The following is a 19,466-nucleotide window of genomic DNA, read 5'->3' as shown; positions in this document are numbered from 1 at the left end:
GTCGGAACAGACTGCTTTAAGACCCATACCCACATGTTATGCTTACACAAATAAATGAGATTTTTATTGTTAATATCAACGAATACAGATGGAAGAATATTCACGTGCCAAGGACACATTGCTCACAAGATCACAAAATGTCTGTTGATGCGTATTCATCAATGATTTGGTGAATCACTACATGTCTTTGAGTAAAATACATATATATATATATATATGTAAAGAGATTTCTAAACCTTCATTTCTATTTGGACTCTGGCAATAAATTCATTAGAAGGAGAAAGCAGAAGCTTTGAAGTTAACATCTACACCTTTCACGGATATCTTGATTCACCAAACATGAAAATCACATCCCATCACATATGTTTTAAGTTGTACACAAAGAAAGCACAAGAAACACTGATTTGGCTCAATCATTTGCCTAATGAAAGGCTTTTTTATTTTTTTATTTAAAAAAAAAGTCCCCCATAAAGCTGTCAGGGGTACCTGATGACGTTACAGAAGCAAAGTGTTTTCTAAGCAACTCCAGGGCTCTGTTGTTTCTTGCTTGTAGGGTCTTCTCCGCTCTCAGTTCATTCTTGATGGCATTGAGCTCTCCGTGGACCTTTTCCATTTCTAATTCATAATACAATTTCACTTCTTCCTTTAGGAGTGCATTTCCAACCTCAGTTTGCTGCTTTAACTTCCTAACAGCTTCTTTTAAATCCTTGTTCTCAAGGCTCAACTTGTGGATGACCTCTTTGGCTTGCTGGAGCTCTTCTGTTAAGTTTTTAACATTTGTTGCTTTTTCAGAGAGGTCATTTCTTAAAGCTTGAAGTTCCCAGTCTTTCTTGGACGTTTCCATCCCTGCTTCTTGAAAATTTAGGGGTTTTGAGGAGACTTCTTTTTTGTAGTTCAAAAGTTCTTTTTCCGCATTTTCGAATTCCTCTTCTATTTTTCTGCATTTCACATTAAGCGCTTCCAGCTCTTCATTCAAAAGATTCAGGCGAAGTTTTGGAGACATTCCTTCAGTGAATTTCTTCTTCTTGTCTTTTCGTAGTGGAGTTGATAATTCCTTTGTACCCCAGCTAAGAGGCTCTTCTGAAGTATTAAAGCTTTCTTCAGTTGCAATGTCCAAATTAGATGCTTCACAGGAGGCAGAATTTGTGTCTGCCTCATTCTTTGAAATGTTTATCTTTCTCTCTCTTAAATTTGGTTCTTGTTCATTTTCATTTGGTTGAGAAATAAATTCTTTCCTTTTAAATTTATTTTCTTCTTGAAACTTTCTACTAGACAAATTAAAAATCCCTTCCATTCTCTTGGCCTTACCTAAAGTCATTTGTTCAGAAGAAGATTCAAGCTGAGAAGCCTCATCTAGAATATCCTGTGCACTAAAAAAAGGAGCAAACATATTCTCCTTCCAGTGTTTTCTTCTAGCACCCATTTCTTCAGGCACCTCTTCCAATTCCTGAAAAACAAAATTTAAAATCAAGGCACATATTTACACTGGCAGCCGGGGTAGTGGAAAGAACTAAGAATCCTGGCTCATGGGTGAAAGAACCTAAATATTTGAGGGCTGGCACTCCCTCTAACTCACTGAGTGACTTGGGCCTCAGTTCCCTCATTTATAAATGCAAAGGGCTAAACTAGCTAAGATCTACAGACCTTTCCAGCTTTAGAATTCTCTGATCCTATGAAATATAACCAATAAATGGACACACTTGGCTATTTATTGTAGAGAAAATAATTCTATGAGAAAGCAGCATGAAAACAGACTGCTTTAAAACAGTAAAAGTGATTTTAAATTAATAGGTTAATATTGATAAGTTAAATCTGTGCTTCCAATGTGCCTGGTTTTTTTTTTTCCTAGTTCTTTTCGGTTGGACTACTGTTTATTCATTCTTTAAAGTGACTAAAACATCAGTGCTTAATGCAATGTGAGCTGCTTTGGGTAAAGTATACCATGCAGACTTCCTTATGACTAACTCTGCCAAACGCCCTTCTGTCTTGACCTGTAAATTCCTGCTATTCCAGTCTTGGGCTTTGCTTTTAGGTAAGACTGCCAAGCGTACAGAATTCTATCCGTTTTGACAGCAATTTCATGATGAGAACCGAATGTCAACAATTGAAAATATTAATGCCACCAAATGGGTTTTTCTCGAGATACTGATTCCAAGTATAGTTTTTAGGTGAAAACTTAGCATACTGAATCACAGCTAACTTTCTAAATTTACAAAAATTAGAGGATACTTATTTTGTTTCAAGGAGTCTTCCCTATCCAAAGACAGTCCATAACATACAGCTTTCCTAAAACACAGAAACATTTGATCAGTAACTACTTTTGAGAGAAGGGAGAAAGAAGGACCCAAGCAACACGCTGAAGGGCCACTGGCATCTGAAGCCACCAAACTGGCAACTGCAGTTACCGCCAAAGGGTGGGAAGAAGAAGGAGGGGGTCACTTTATTCATTTTATACATTAATTTGCTGTAATATAGTTGGAAGATTACCACTGAGAAAAATCAAAGTATGCCTGCATCTATTTTTCCCATGAACACAAATGTAATTTTATCTTGGTAACAAAAAATGGCAGTTGTATTTATTTTTTAATTAATATTTTCTTTAATATTATTAAAGATTATAAATGTTGTGATATTATATTAATATATTATAATATTTAATAATTGTAATATTTCATATTATATAAAGATGCTAATAGTAGTGCATGTTATCTGTAGAATTTTGGAAAATACAGAAAATCACACATACAAGAAAAAACCAAAAGAAATCTTCCTCATAATCCTGTGGCCCTGAGATAACCACTTTTTTATATATTATCTCTTGATTATTTTCTTTTTAACAAGTATAGTTTAAATTCGAACAAATTTTTCTTACTACAGACAATGAGAGAATAAACTCGATACCTACATGCCTGACACCTTCCCCCCAAAAGAAGAGGGAAGGGACTCACTCTATACCCAAGGATACATCTCCAATGACAACTATTTGGCTTTGAGGAAAGGAAAAGGTACAAATATTCAGTGAAGGTGTTAAAATGATTGGTTCAAAAGCCATGACCCAAGCTTTAAGTTTAGTCAATCAGACCATAGTAGGAAGCCAAGACTTGAAATTCATGGTATGTATTTGGCATTGGAGCATCCTCTCCTTTCTCTTGAAATAGTCCGTTCTGACTTTATTATTCTGTTAGTCACCATCCAGAAGCATCGATGATCTATCTGTCCTTAAAGAGGAAGATGATCATAATCCCACTTGCTCTCCTCTCTAGAAATATGAATGCAAATGCTGGGAATTATTACAGGGATCATAAAGGAAAGGAACAGAGGAAAGAGAAAAGATGGCAATACTAACTGCCAGTCACATTTTTATTTATTTATTTATTTTATTTATTTTTGGCCGCGTTGGGTCTTCGTTGCTGTGCACGGGCCACGGGCTTTCTCTAGTTGTGGTGAGTGAGGGCTACTCTTCGTTGTGGTGTGCGGGCTTCTCACTGCGGTGGCTTCTCGTTGCGGGGCACGGGCTCTGGGTGCGTGGGCTTCAGTAGTTGTGGCACATGGGCTCAGTAGTTATGGCTCATGGGCTCTAGAGCGCAGGCTCAGTAGTTGTGGTGCACAGGCTTAGTTGCTCTGCGGCATGTGGGATCATCCCGGACCAGGGCTCGAACCCGGGTCCCCTGCATTGGCAGGCAGATTCTTAAGCAAAGCACCACCAGGGAAGCCCAGTCACATTTTTTAGCAGTCAAATTTTTACCAGACAACTCTGTAGAAGTTTTAAAATGCTTCTAATCAGGTAGCAATGGGAGAGAGATTACTATTCTTCCTACCTAATTCTGGATGAAAGGCATTGGTGAGATTGATCAGGAAAGCGGTATGCAGAGGGGCAAGGTGAGGCCACTTTATACATGAAGCTAGCAATAATGACAAATCTGAGATAGAGGTCTGGGTATAGAGAAAGGTTAAAATAGAAAGCTCTTTTCATTAATGATTTTGCACCTTGAAAAAGTGACTTCTATCTCCAACCCTCCCATAAATCTCTGGCTAAAAACATATTTTTTTTTTTTCTTCAGCATCACTACGTTTCTTTCCTGGGTCTCTGTATAATTTCCTGATACAGCCCATGCTTTTCACAGAACTGGGAAGAGTCCACTTATTTTATAACTGAGGCTCAGAGAAGTTAAGTGACTTGTCCAAGTCCACACAGCCTATAGTGGTAAAACTGAGACCCTGTCTCCCAGGTCAGTGTTTATTCTAAAATTCCTCTTTATTCTTTTGTTAGGTTTCATTCCACAAATTGAAAGAAAACAACCCACTATTTTCAGAGCTTAGGTATTTTTAAAGGGCCACAAAAGAAGAGAGGAAAAATGAAGGGGGGAGGGTAAGGAGAATTGCATGTCACATATCAAAGGCCAGAAAGAGAACGGTCTGAAAAGCCTTTTGGAATTTCCCTCCCATAGCTTACACAGGGCAGGGTCAAGGGGTCTCTGAGCTGCTTCTTTCTTTCTCTCTCTCTTTCTTTCTCTCTCTCCTTTCCTCCCCTTTCCCTCTCCCCCTTCCCTCCTTCCTTTCTTTTTTTTTTCTCTTTCATTGGCAAGATATCCTTTAAGGGCTTGTTCCCAAATCTAGTCACAGAGTATGGCAAAGCCCAGAGTGCGGGTAAAAGGTGCCAGGCTCATTTTCTCCTCACAGACTGCGTTGTTTGTTTTTTACGCAGAACAAGTCTGACATTAGTATTCTCTGGCAAAGACAAGAAATATGCTTTAAGACAATGATACTCCTTCCTCTGCCCCGGCGTGGCAGCCATTTTGCTTTCAATAAACTTGATTAGGTAATTTGTCGCAGCATAAGGCAAATCAAACCAGAGCCATTATTGAAAGTATAAGCATGCCTTTTTAGTGGGTCATTTATTATTACAAGTGCCTACCCAACACTATATTGGATGCTGAAGGACTGAAGGGTAGGGGAAGGAGGTCCAAGAGAAATGAAAAATTTAAAGAAACGAAAACACAGGAAAACAGTATAAAGTCATATGACAAAAACAACATTAGTGGTCCTCTAAGCCGGTGATCCCCCAGAAGTCCTTGGGGCTGCACTGTTAAGGCATGGTTGTCCACTATACGGCGACATCTGTTCATCTGTGTCTGACATGAACTGATAATGGACACCTGACGGCTCTAGTTAGTGTCTCCCTGAAAACATCACCGTTCATCCTCTGGTGACTTACTTTTGCAGTGGCAAAGTAGTAGGGCATTTTGGTGGAGTAAGGAAATTTCTTGACTCATGGAAATGGTTTCTACTCACCTAAAGAATTTGGGAACCACTGATAAAATAAACTGAAAATGGATTTATAATGTAATATCATACAACATAATGTAATTGTTGAAAGCTAAGCAAAGAGTGATCACTTATTATGGATCTTTAGGCAAACTGTTTCATAAAAATCTTGGGTGAATGCATATATGTCTTCAAATAGTTCCAGAAAGTAATACACTGTTTATTGTGAAAGGAGAAACCCACAAAACCATCTAATTTTCATTTTCAAGGTATGGGGCCCTTGGGAATAAGCTCATATTAAGATGGATAAGTGATCAAATATGTGAAATCTAATTATTTATGTTCTAAAATATTTATACTTTAAACCACATGCTTTAGGGAAATTTGATGACATAAAAATCAAAGATCTTTTTTCTTTGTTGCCTTATCTCATTTACATTAGATTTGATTTCAAAATTTCAGGACCATCTCTTTTGCATAAATCTTGATCTGTCTGCAAAATGCAATTATTCTTCCAAGCAGGGGTAGGCAGGGACCGGGAAACCTCCAGAGGCTTTTTCCCACCTCACAAGAGTGCTTCATCCCAAACTTTGTAAATTGGGAGTGATGTTTAGAAAAGGTCATCTCCAACCTGTGATGGGGCAGTAAGGGGAAGACAAAAGGCCCTTCTTAGCCCAGGCAACGTTTTCCCATTATTCTTGGATGGTTCGGTTCTCTCAACCCTCAGAAAAACTGCTTGGCCAAGACAGGAAAAAAAGTCTGTTTCAAAGAAAGTCACTGGCCTTGCTTCTTTGCTCAATTGTCCAATCTGTTCTCACATAAAAGCAGTAGTTCTCAACTTATTTTTCTGCTTCCACTGTTCCCAGGCACAAAACACTGCCATCATTATCCCCTCTCCTTGCTCCAGAAGATTCTGACCTGCTCCCTTTAGGGGAGCTTCTCCATTCCCCAGCCTTTCAAAAATCATTGGCTTACAGAAACTATTAAGTACAAAAATGAGGACTGCCCAAAGCTGTCTGAAGGAAGGTGGGTAAACATGTTCTACCATGCAAAATTGTGGGGAAGGAAAAGAAAGTTCTTGAGAAAAATTAAGTGTGGGCTATGGTAAAAAAAAAAAGACTGAAGGAGTCAGATATCTTGGCTCCCACACTTTAGAACTATGTGAAAACTTACCTTTTGGGAACCTCAGTTTCTTCAGATGTCATATAGGGACAATATACCTATTTCCAGGTGGTTAGGAGAAATTATTGAAAATGAAAATGGAAGCAATTTTAAAGTATACTCTACACAATGGGTTTTGTTCTTTTTTAGATTTTCCTTACCCTCCCTTGGAACATAAACCAAACAACCCAACCCTTCTCCAAAGATATGTGCTTCAAAGTTGCCAGCCTGAAGTCATCAGACCTCAGAAAAAGTCAGTTTGAACAAAAAAAAGGAAGTACTATTAAGGTAAGTAGGAGGGAACCTAAACTTGAATCTTACATTAATTCGACCTGCATCTTCATGGAAGAATTAACCCTAAATCCTGTAAATTGTTGACGTTCCCAAATTTCCAAAGCTAAATTGATTCTAAGCAGAAGAGTTGTAGTCTTTTCTACATCCGAAGAGATTTGCATTTTTAATCACCAATTGCTTTACCATGAACTTTCCAAATGTCCCAGTGTTTTTCAGAGCCACCAATAATATCTTAGAAATATTACAACTGGGCTATCAGTTTGAAGATTATCAAGGATGACTCCACACTCTGAGTTTTTCTTGTGCTTCTGCATCATTTCATACACAGTTTCATTTTACCAATACGCTGTGATCTCCTGGCATCTTATTCATGGTTGTATCCCTGCTGTTGCCTGACACATAGTGGCCCTCAGTAAATATTTGTTGAATGAATGACCCTTAATATTCTTCCTGAAAATCCTATAATGTTTTGATTCTAATTGAGTTTCTGTAAGTACTTATAACTTCTCTTTTGGCTTATGAGGTTTTGGGGGGTGACATTTCAGGGAAAGGGCTTTTATTTTTCCCTCAAAGTTTACTTGGCTCACCTAAAGTCTTCAGGACACTTTTCTTTTGTATTTTTACGAGGCTTTTTTGATAGTGTACTGACAGGGCAGACTAATGGTCTAGTTAAAAGATTGAAGATTTACGTTGGGTGAGGCTCTGTGCTTCTAAACCTCCATAACCAGCTATCAACCAGCAAATCGGTACTTACAGTTCCTGACGTCCAAGGTCTTCTATCTGATGCCGCTGTTCTCCTTCTCCAGATTGAACTGAAAAAGAAAATATATTATATATAAAATATATTTTATATATTTTGGTTAATATATAATTAACCAAAATGCCCAAATCGGTGTTCATATGAGATGTAGCTTAAAATTACAAGTGATAGCCTTAATGCTGTTTGGCTTCCCTGAAATGCGATGTCAGACGCTTTGAAGCAAGTTTTCTTTTTAACTTGTCAACCCAATTTCCCAACTATCACACCACTAAGTCTTCCTTCCCCAAGCAATGCAAATATCAGATGGGACAAGAATCATGGTGGCATCGTATTCAACACGGTACCTCCTCGCCTTTAGCAACTATTGAACAAATGAGCCACCACTGGCGGCCACAGCGGCGTGCTTGTTAGTAAGGAGCAGGCCAAGAGCCACGTTAGCAGAGGCTGGGCCAAGGCATTGCCCCCCTCCTCCAGAGTCCAGTTATTTTGAAAAATCATTAAAAAGGGAAGTGATCCCGGTTTTTGCCTTCATCTTCCATGGTCGTCACATATGAGCCAAGCGGACAAATTGTCTTCTCTATTGTTTGGCCGATATTGCGAGCGAAGCAAAGTACCATTGAAAACCGGGCCCTGTGAACGCTTCTTACCCCCAATTCTTTATTATTAGTGTGGAATAATTCCTTCTAGGAGAAAAGATACGAAGTCGCCTTAATTCCGAAAGGCCGAGTACTTTATTAGTATGGAAGTCACTTTCTTGCTATAAAGCTGCATCTAAGCATGCATAGTTTGGGGGTTTTCTCTGTAAATGGTTAACTAAACTCCTGCCACCGCTGCTTCCAGTGGAGACGAGGTGGCTAGGGTCGGGGTGCTGCCCGGGCCGCCACCGCAGGTGACACCTCCCACCTCGCCAGTCCCTACCCTCTGCTGGCGGGCCGGCAGGGAGAGCGCAGGGGCGAGGCCTGACCCCACTCCTCCTTCCACACCCCGACTCCCACACCCTGTCCCCTTCCCTCCCAAACGCCTGCCGGTTCCGGGCCGGGGCCCTAAAGGGTGAAGAAACCCGCAATGGGCATCGAGGCGGGGAGCGCGCTCTCTCCGCCCGGGTCACCCAGGGAGGGCGAGGGGCTAGCCTGGGGAGCCCCCGCCGGGCCGGGCGCAGACGTACCTGGCGGCGTGGGTGGGGTCCGGTGGGCCCTGGCCCCTCTTCCCTGAAGACGGCCACCAGCGGCGGGCGGCTGCCCTGGGTTCGGCGCTGGTCAACGCTACCCGGCCGGACCGGCCCCGGGCACAGCCTCTGCAGTGCAGGGCCAGCGCGGGCCGCGCCGTTGCCTGGCAACCAGCCAGCCCGATTTAAAGGGACCCGCGCGCCGCTGCCCAGAGCGCCGGGCCGGGCGCTGCCTGGCGATCGTCACAGCCCGCGCGAGCACTGAGCATGCCCGGTGGGGCGGGCGCCGCGGCGGCTTCTGCCTGCACGAAAGCCGAGCTCGAAGATCAAGAGAGCTGAGTCAGGGCGGGAAGGGGCGAGAAACTGCGAGGCAGCCCCACCCATGGTGGGCTTATTACGGAGGGTCTGGGTGACTCACAAAGCCACCTGGACACTGCGATTGTGGGGGAGGGGGGAGTGACACAGGGATAATCCCTAGGCCTGCAGTTCAGTAACGTGACATCGAGGACGGTGAGCTCCGGAAGGTAGCCTGGATTTGGTTCAGGGTCCTTGACAGTATGGGAATTGCACCCCGCCCCCCGCCCGTCCTCACAATGGTCTGGCCAGGATTTCTGCCTCTGATCGAAGGCGTGTGTCAGGAGAGCATGTCCCCTGGTCGTGCCCCTATGGGAGACTGGGCTTGTACCCCGGGTAGCCCACGGTTTCCTCATGCCTCACTCAGGAATTTCTCTAAACCACCCTTGCACCTATTTGACTTTAAAACCTATTGCAGACAACTAGTCCTACACTACCGGCAGTGTAAAGTGGTTTCCTTTGATCAGTCCCCAAACCACTCTGTTCCAGCTTCAAAGGTTGCTCACAACTTCCAGGATTTGGTTGGGGGTACAAACCCACGTCCTTCATTTCAGTCCTACTATTTTGTTAAATAAATAAGTGACCTTCTCAGACTTTGATTAGCCTGGTTGCCCAATGATGATTCTTCCATCATCAAATTGGCCACACACACTGACAACACACCTTGGCTATAGTCTAACAGGGACCCAGCCTGGGCTTGACCTAAAGATGGCCCTCACAAAGATTGTAGGGCCTGAAACAGAGAGGGACTGGAGTGTCCAAAATAGTAATCATAGTGACTTTTAGGAAAGCTGGTATTTTCTAGGAAGCATGAAGGTGAAAGGAAACATTGGCTCTGGAATCTCAGGTGAAAGGAGGTTTATGCACATCTAAAGAGCAGCAGTCTAATTTTTCAAGACCTAGCAAGGGAGTGACTTAGAAACAAGACCAGGATACATTTCAAAACTTCAAAACTTCTTGGGAACCGGATCTAACAGGTGTTTGGTGGCTGGCAAGGTTGCATTCAGGTGCCCGGAGGCCTGCTTCTCAGTCTCCTTTTCCTCCTTAGAGAACCAGTGTCAACAAAGTTTGGAGGAAGGAAGAGGCCTAATGTCAACATGGATTTTGTTATGGACCCCATCAGAATTAGTCTGTGGGATTCTGACAAAACTGCTTTCCTCGACATTAAGTCTCTAAATTGCCTTGCATTTATCATGTCTATTTTAATTCTTTTAAAAGGGTTACATTTATTTTTGCTTGATATAAGATCCCTTATGTAATAAAAGAATCTTTCCTAATTGCTCTGTGCCTCAGTTTCCCTGTTTGTACAATGGGAGTAATAATTGAACCTAACTCATAGGAGTGTTGTGATGATTGAGTGAGTTAATAGTTTTAAAACCCTTAGAGTAGGGACTTCCCTGGTGGCGCAGTGGTTATGAATCCACCTGTCAATGCAGGGGACATGGGTTCAAGCCCTGGTCCGGGAAGATCCCACATGCCACGGAGCAACTAAGCCCGGGCGCTATAAGTACTGAGCCTGTGCTCTATAGCCAGGAGCCACAACTACTGAGGCCGTGTGCCACAGCTACTGAAGCCCATGCTCCACAACAAGAGAAGCCACTGCAATGAGAAGCCCGCACACCACAACGAAGAGTAGCCCCTGCTCGCCGCAACTAGAGAAAGCCCGCACGCAGCAACAAAGACCCAACGCAGCCCAAAAAAAAAAAAAAACCTTAGAGTAATGCCTGACACATAGCAAACCCTATATAAATGTTTCTATTACCGTTAGGATTAGTATTATCTTGTCTTATAAATTCATTAACCCTCATAAAATATAAATATAAACACACTGATGGAGGGTAATTCCACGGAGGTCCAGTGGTTAGGACTCTGCACTTCCACTGCGGGGAGCCCAGGTGCAATCCTGGGTTGGGGAACTAAGTTCCCACAGCCAAAAAGAAAAGCAAAAACACACTGATGGTGACAATTCAGGTGTTGGTGATAATTGTGCTCTGGGAAGTGGAGTCCAAAGTCTTGAGATTTAGAATTCCAAACCTTTATTTTCGGTAGAGTCCCCAGACTCCCATTAGGCAAGCCCACTCCACTTCCATATCCCTGAAAAAATGCACAAAGGGTTACTTTGGTCTTGCATAATAAATTACATTCTATTTTTAAATATGGTGGGTCACTCCTTCATGTAGTCAAGTATCAAATGGCAGAGAGTAAACAACAGTGAGGACAGAGAGTTTTGTTATTCCAAGCTACTGCAGACTTGGAGATAGGTTTTCAAAAATGGAAGACAGAAAACAGTTTACTACCCTCTGGGACCTTTATCAATACCAAAGCAACAAGGCACTTGATAATAATAGAATCATACACTCATACAATGGAACCCAAGCTTCTTGTTTTACCAAGTAGGATATTGAGACCCAGGCAAGTAATGTGATTTACCCTTTGATCACACAGCAAAATAAGTTTCTTTTTGATTTCCCTGGCAAACAATGCCTGCTTGAGTAGCCTCAAGCCTGGGATATTTGGGACAATGAGAAAATACACATTTATAGGTATATGTGTCATGTTGATAAGTATTTTTTTATAAATTTATTTATTTTTATTTATTTATTGGCTGCATTGGGTCTTCGTTGCTGCGCGCAGGTTTTCTCCAGTTGCAGCGAGCAGGGGCTACTCTCCATTGCGGTGCGCGGGCTTCTCATTGCAGTGGCTTCTCTTGTGGTGGAGCACGGGCTCTAGGCACGCAGGCTTCAGTAGTTGTGGCACACAGGCTCAGTAGTTGTGGCTCGCGGGCTCTAGAGCACAGGCTCAGTAGTTGTGGCGCACGGGCTTAGTTGCTCCGCGGCACGTGGAATCTTCCTGGACCAGGGCTCGAACCCGTGTCCCCTGCATTGGCAGGCAGATTCTTAACCACTGCACCACCAGGGAAGCCCTCATGTTGATAAATATTTAAATTATTCATGCAGATAATAATAACTAACATTTCTCACACTTCACATCTTGTACATCAGCATATTCTGTTGGCTGTACCTTCATAACGTATTCAGAATCTGATGACTTCTCACTGTCTCTACTATCACCACTCTGATCCTGGCCCCCATCATCTCTTGACTGGACTATGAAAAATAGCCTCCTAACTGCTTCTACCCTTGCCCCATATTAGTTTCCTAGGGCTGCTGTATCAAAGTATCACAAACCAGGGGTGGGGGGCTTAAAACAACAGACACTTATTCTCTCACAGTTCTAGAAGCTAGAAGTCTGAAATCAAGGTGCCGTCAGGGTTGATTCCTTCTGGAGCCTCTGAGGGACAATCTGTGTCTCCTAACTTCTGGGGGTTGCCAGCAATCTGTGGCCTTCCTTGGCTTGTAGACACATCACTCCAATCTCTGTCTCTGTCTTCTCATGGTCTTCTCCCCATGTGACTGTGTGTCTTCACAGAGCTATTTTCCCTCTGTGGGTGTCTGTGCCCAAATTCCCCTCCTCTTATAAGGACATTAGCTACTGGATTTAGGGCCCACTTTAATCCAATATGACCTCATCTTAACTTGATTACATCTGCAAAAACCCTATTTCTAACAAGAGCACATTCATAGGTACAGGGGCGGGTAAGGACTTGAGCGTATCTTTTGGGGGGGACACAATTCAACCCACAACCCCCCACCATCTATTCTCCACACAGATCCAGAGAGACTGTTATAAACTATTAAGTTAGACCATGTTACCAATCTGCTCAAAAGCCTACAAAGGCTCTCAATTTGACTTGTAGTAAAAAACAAAATCCTTATAACAGCCTACAAGGCCCCACAGGATTTGCATGGAGAACCCCGGTACCCTCTTCTCCACCCCTCCCCATACAATACCTCTTTGAACTCCTCTCCTGCCACTTTGTCCCTTGATGACTCGACTCCAGCAGTACTGGCTGCCTTGTTGTTCCCAGAACACCCAGGCACCCTCCTACCATAAGGGACTTAGCGACCTGTTCCCTCTCCTTGAATGCTCTTTGAAAGGTACATGATATCCACATATCTTAATTCCTTACCTTCCTCAAGTCTTTGTTCAAATCTTAGCTTCTCTGTGAGGCCTACCCCGACCCTTCTATTTAGTCTTGTCAACCTTCAACCTCTCCAGCATTCCCACTGCTCCTTATCCTACTCTACTTTTTAAAAACATAGCACTTATCATTTTCAAAAATACTATACTATGTTGTTTTTATTCTGTTCTCTCTATCCACCCCCCTTCCAGGCTGCACTACACTATAAGCTCCAAGAGGGCAGGGATCTTTGATTGTTCACTGATATATCCTAAGCACCAAATAAAGTGCCTGGCACATGGTAGGCATTGAACAAATATTTGTTCAATAGATGAATGAATGAATGGAGCTCATACCTTGTGCCAGGAGTGATTCCTTTAACTTTCATAAAGTACTATTATTACCTATATTTTTGGATGAGAAAACTGAGCCACAAAAAGGTTAAGTAACTTGCCTAAGGTCCCACGGTTAGGGAGTAGCGGAGCTGGGGTTTGAACTCAGGCAGGTCTGGTTTTCAACAACTATGCAGCACTGACATATAAAGGGCATCTGACCACAAGTGCCTGGGAGACCCTATATCTCGTGTTCTGACATTCACATTTTGCAACAGCAGGTGATGAACAGTTACTGTCTTAAACCGTTGACATATCATATGTTGCTGAGATAGAGTTTGATGTTGTTTGTACATTGCACTGCACAAGCTCTGGAGACTTGTTATCTGGGTTCAAATACCAGCTCCACCATTTAGCTGTTATGGGTCTTTGAACAAATTGCTTAACTTCTCTGTATCCCAGCTTCTTTACTGGTAAATGGGGAGTAATTATAGTACCTACTTCACAGGGTGGCTTTGAGGATAAATTAGTTAATATCTGTAAAGCAATTAGAACTGTGCTTGGTAAATAGAAAGCACTCAACAAGTTTTAGCCATTGGTAGTAGTAGTCGTGTATAATGAAAGTATCAAATTTTGATCCAGTCTTGCCTGCAATATAGAAGTCGTTATACAGGCAAAACTTATTTCTGGTGTTAGAAGTTAGAATAATAGTTATCTTAGGGGAGATAGTGACCGAGAAAGGGCACCAGGCAGGCTTCTGGGGTTTTGGTAATGTTATATTTCTTGATCTGGGCACTGGTTATATTGATGCTTTTACATGTAAAACTCATGGATTGTACACTTAAGATTTGCAAATCTTTTCTGTTTGTGTACCTCAATAAAATTTTGATTCAAAAGCAACTGAATCCAGCCTTATATGACTTTCTTCAAATTTCTCTGTTCTTTTTCTTAAATTTCCCCCAACTCCCATTTATTCAAGCAATGATTGCTGAGTACCTCAACATGCCTGGAATTGGGCTAAATGCTAGAAGTATTCAGGTAGACAAATGTGATAAATGCCATGATGGTAATATTTATAAAATAAGGATGGGCTCAGATGAAAAAGTGGTCAATCAGATGGGAAAGGGATTTGAGTCAAGGAAGTCTTAAGTTCCTCAGAAGTTGGACCTCTAAGGTGGGTCTTGAAAGATAAATAGTAGTTCTCCATGCAGACCAAGGAGGTAAAAGCCGAGGAAACGGCATGTGCAAAGGCACGGAAACACAAAACAGCATGACAGATTAAAAAACTTAAGATAATTCAGATTTACTAGAACTTACTGTGCAAGGCAATAGGTGGGAGGACCTGGAGTGAAAATAAGAGCCCTCAGAAAAAGGTAATGAGACTTGTTGGTGAAAGTGATTTTGGTTTAACAAATTAAACTATTTGGAAATCCAAACAGATGCATTCATATAGTTGATTTGTCTTACAAAATCATTCTTGATTTAGGAAATATTTATTGATTTATCTTCAACATATCAGGTAGTATGCTGGGCACTGGACACTCAAAAGTACTGGACACTCAAAAATTAGTAAGATCAACAAACTCCAAGCATAAAAAACGTAAAGAAAACTACACCAAGGCATGTGATAATCAAATTGCTTAAAACCGGTGATACAGAAAAGCTTAAAAGCAGCCAGAGAAAAAAGATATATTATATACTGAGGATAGGAGATTTCTCATCAAAAAAAATGCAAGCCAGAAGACAGTGGAACAACATCTTCAAGGTGGTGCAAGAAAAAAAAAGTCAACCTAGATTTCTTTCCTCAGTAAATACATCTTTCAAAGCAAAAGCAAATAAAGATTTTTTCAGATATTATAAAAGCTGAAAGAACTCATCACCAGAAGACCTAAACTCCAAGAAATGTTAAAGGAAGTCCTTCAGTCCTGATAGAGGATGAAAATCTGGATCTACACAAAGGCTGCAGCGCCCCAGAAATAGTAAATATATAGGTACATATAAAGACTTCTTATTCGAGTCCCTTTAGAGATATTCAACTGCCTAAAGCAAAAATTATCAACATTTTGTGGGTTTATAACATATGTAAAAGTAAAATGTATGACAAAAATAGCACAGATGATGGAGGGAAGAAATGGAAGCATAATATCGCAAGGTACTATATGTGAGTGTTATACAGTATATCACTTGAAGGTAGACTCTAATAAGTAAAGTGTGTATACAGATAGTTCTCATTTTGCTTGGTTTCAATATGCACAAATTTCAGTTCATTAAATAACACCAGTCTCCCAACAACACGGTTCAAATTTTAATTACCACAGTATATTAACTGTAATTGCATAAAGTTACAGACTTTGCTGCTAGCTCTTCAATCCATACACAACTATGTAAATAACAGATGTGCATCGTGATCAGTAATCAATCACATCACTTTGTTCAAAGTTTGCTGGTAATTGGTCGCTTCACAGCTGTATTCATTTCATGCACAGACAGCAAAGTGTGTAGTTGCGTTGATTCCATGAATCCCAGTGATAAATTCAAGTGACATTTTACTAAAATGGATAACAAAAAGAGAGAATTGGCCAACAATTCATTTACATGTGAACATCCAATTTTTCTGACACCATTTGTTAAAGAGATTATTCTTTTCCTGCTGAATGTCTTGGCACCGTTGTCAAAAATCAGTTGACTGTTGGCAGGGGAGGGATAATTTAGGATTATGGGATTAACAGATACACACCACTATATAAAAAATAGATAAACAACAAAGGATTTACTGTATAGCGCAGGGAACTATATTCAATATCTTGTAATAATGTATAATGGAAAAGAATCTGAAAAAAAAATATACATATATATAAACTGAATCACTTTGCTATACACCTGAAACTAACACAATATTGTAAACCAACTATACTTCAATTAAAAAATAAATTTAAAATATCAGTTGACTATAAATTTGAGGGTTTATTTCTGCACTCTCCATTCTATCCCATTGATCTATATGTCTACCTTTGTACCAGTACCACACTGTCTTGATTACTGCAGTGTTGCAGTAAGTTTTGAAACTGGGATACATGAGTCCTTCAACTTTGTTCTTCTATTTCAAGGTTGTTTTGCCTGTTTTGATCTCCTTGAATTTCCATATGAATTTTAGGGTCAACTTGTCAATTTCTGTAAAGAAGCCTGCTGAGATTTTCATAGGAATTGCCTTGAATCTGGAGATCCAGTTGGGTTGCATACTGTTTTATGATATATACGTTTCCCATTCATTTCCTTTCAACTTTTCTGCTTTGTTATGTTTTTTGATATGTCTCAGTAAATAACTTAACTGGTTGTATGTTTCTTAAGACCAGTCTGACAATCTTTGTCCAGTTTAGCTACTTGAATATTTGGGTTAACTCTATAGCCTTATTTTTGTTCTGTAAGTTCCTCTTTTCCACATTTCTTTCCCTTCTTTCTCACCTTCTTTTATTCCACAGTTTCCTTATCTTTCAATTTCAAGATTATGCCCTCTGATTTTATTTTTAAATGGTTATCCATTCCTGAGACTGCAATATGAAAACTTACAAAAATTTGGAACTAATTAATACTCTTCTGACAACAAAAGAAACTTTAAATACTAGGTTCATTTACTGCTCCCTCTCAGTGTGTGTTGGTATTATATTTTAATTCTATATATTTATATACTTTAACCCTCTAAGACTTAATTACTTTTTAAAGTAATTAAGTTACTATTTATTTAATATGAATTAGTATTAATATTAAATATTTATTTAGATTTATTCATATATTTTCACTTGCTTTGCTCTGTTCTCCTTTCTGAGTCTTTGGCATCTGCAACAAATTTTATTCTACCTTTGGGATTGCCTTTAATGGGGTTCTACTGGTGGCAGTTCCTCTCATCATATTTCACTCTCTTGCTTGAAAGATACTTTTGCAATGCATACACTTGTAGATTGATAGTTCTTTTCCATTGGCACATGAAAGCTATAATTCGATAGTCAATTGACTGCACTCTTGCTGTTGGGAATCAGCTGTCAGTTAGCTGTCTAGTGTCTCTCCTTTCTCTGAAAGTAATCTGTGTCTTTTCTCTGGCTGCTCTACTCCAGTGTCTCTGCTCAGTTCTGAAAAGCTCTCAGCTATTGCCTCTCTCGACTCTCCTTCTAGGACTCTGATTAAGTGTATACTTCAGACCTGAGTCTATCATTCTAAATTCCAAGTTTCTTTCTTGTTTGCTTTCTTTATCTTTTTTTTTGTCAGAAAAAAAGCTTTATTATACATCTTGGTTTGAAACTTATCAAACAATAGCAAAGCCTGCCTATAAGATCATTTTGTAGCCTCTTTCATATATTCTACCTCTTTGCCTCTCTGTTCTGATTTCTGAATAATTTCTTTTCTTAAAAAATTTGAGATATTATTGACATATGACATTATATTAGCTTCAGGTGTACATCAAAGTGATTTGATACTTGTATATATTGTGAAATGATCAGCACGATAATTCTAGTTAACATCTTTCATCACCACACAGTTACAATTTTCTTTCTTGTGAGAACTTTTAAGATTTATTGTCTTATAAATAATTTCTTCTGAAATGTCTTCCAATCCACTCATTCTCTAATTGTGTCTAAATTGCTGTTAATCTCTTCAATTTATTGAGTTCCTAATTTCAATCATGATTTTCTTTTTCTTTCTGAAGTTCAATGAAATCGTTGTTCAAATATGGTCATTCTTTAGAATTTCTTGTTTCCCACACACATGTTTACTTCTTTAAACATAGTAAGTATAGCTCTTCATATTCTGTGTTTAATAATTCCCAAATCTAAATTATTTCCACATATGGCTCTGCTGTCTGTTAATTTTTGCTAATTCTCACTTATGGTAATTCAATTCCTTGTTTGATTATTAACTTTTTTTGTGAGCTGCTCACTTTCCTTACAAAATAATTTGAACAAATTCTTTGAGACCTAGGACAAAGGTGAATTTCTTCACAAAGGATCTATGTTTGCTTTTGCTAAGTGTCTGGGAACATTAACAGGCCAGAATCACTTTAAATTTATGACTAGAGATGTCTTGAGTCACCCCAGCAGTGTGATTTGGGGCTGCATGATGACAGCTTCTCAGCCAATTTTTTCCTCCTTGTCCTGCTTGGCACCACCAAGAAAATATTCTTTTGTAGTCCCTGGGGGAGTGGGTGGGAAAGCAAGTTAAGTTCTCCTTTACTGAGGATTTATTCTTTGGGGAAATAAATCCAGTTTAATAGGAAAAGGACTTCTATTAGACTGTTCACCTTTGATTGGTCTCTGGGCTTGTGTCTTTTACCCCTATGTTTTGAACGGCTTTTGAGAAGTTGAAATCCTCAAACACCCAAATTCCTCAATTGTTTTCAGGACAAAACTGATTTCATTACTTCACTTCTCTATGTTCTCACATTCTTGGAGGTTTTATCCTGATAATTCCTTACCTTACAGACCTTCAAGGCTTTTCAGTAGATGTTTTCTCATCTATGAACCGTACTTTTTGTTGTTCTCAGCAGTGATGACATGCCAGAAACAGAAAGCCTATACTCCCTCTTTGGCCCACTTCAACATAGCTTCTGGATTCACTAAAACTTCTTTTACAGAGGTCAGAAAAGATCACTAAGCTGCCATATCGATTTGACATATTTTCATTCCTATTGAATTCAACCTCTCCACAGTTTCTGACACACCTGATTATATTCCTTCCCGCTTGGAACCAGTTTCTGCTTCCACAACACCTCACTTTCCTATACAGCTCCTCAGTGACCACTCCTCAGGGCTCACATCTGGCTCTTCTCATTTCTGCATTTCCTCTGCCACCATTCTGCCTTCACCTACTAACATCTATCTCTTATATTACTTCAGTAGCCTCCTCGTGATGTCCTCTGCCCGCTCCTCAGCCAATTCATTCTCAGCAACCAGAGTGATCTTTTAAAAAGGAAAATTATTGGGAGCTTGGGATTAACATACACATACTACTATATATAAAATAAATAACCAACAAGGACCTACTGTATAGCACAAGGAACTCTACTCAATTTTCGGTAATAACCTGTACGGGAAAAGAACCTGAAAAAGAATGAATATATGTATA

The 19,466-nt window shown here is 40.3% G+C and overlaps 1 protein-coding gene across 1 annotated transcript; it reads right to left on the bottom strand.

Annotated features, from left to right (window-relative positions):
- Window positions 1-423: 423 nt before the first annotated feature.
- CCDC160 (coiled-coil domain containing 160) lies at window positions 424-8,814 on the bottom strand. Its single transcript, XM_036840034.1, has 3 exons — window positions 8,646-8,814; window positions 7,475-7,532; window positions 424-1,447 (listed from the first exon to the last, which is right to left on the bottom strand). The coding sequence occupies exon 3, from the start codon at window positions 1,421-1,423 to the stop codon at window positions 446-448; it is 978 nt and encodes a 325-aa protein (XP_036695929.1). The 5' UTR covers window positions 1,424-1,447; window positions 7,475-7,532; window positions 8,646-8,814; the 3' UTR covers window positions 424-445.
- Between the last annotated feature and the right edge of the window lie 10,652 nt (window positions 8,815-19,466).

The sequence above is a fragment of the Balaenoptera musculus genome, chromosome X (genome assembly GCF_009873245.2).
Source record: "Balaenoptera musculus isolate JJ_BM4_2016_0621 chromosome X, mBalMus1.pri.v3, whole genome shotgun sequence".
NCBI lineage: Eukaryota > Metazoa > Chordata > Mammalia > Artiodactyla > Balaenopteridae > Balaenoptera > Balaenoptera musculus.
Note: the sequence above shows the minus strand (reverse complement) of the source record. Positions and strands in the feature narration are given on the sequence as shown.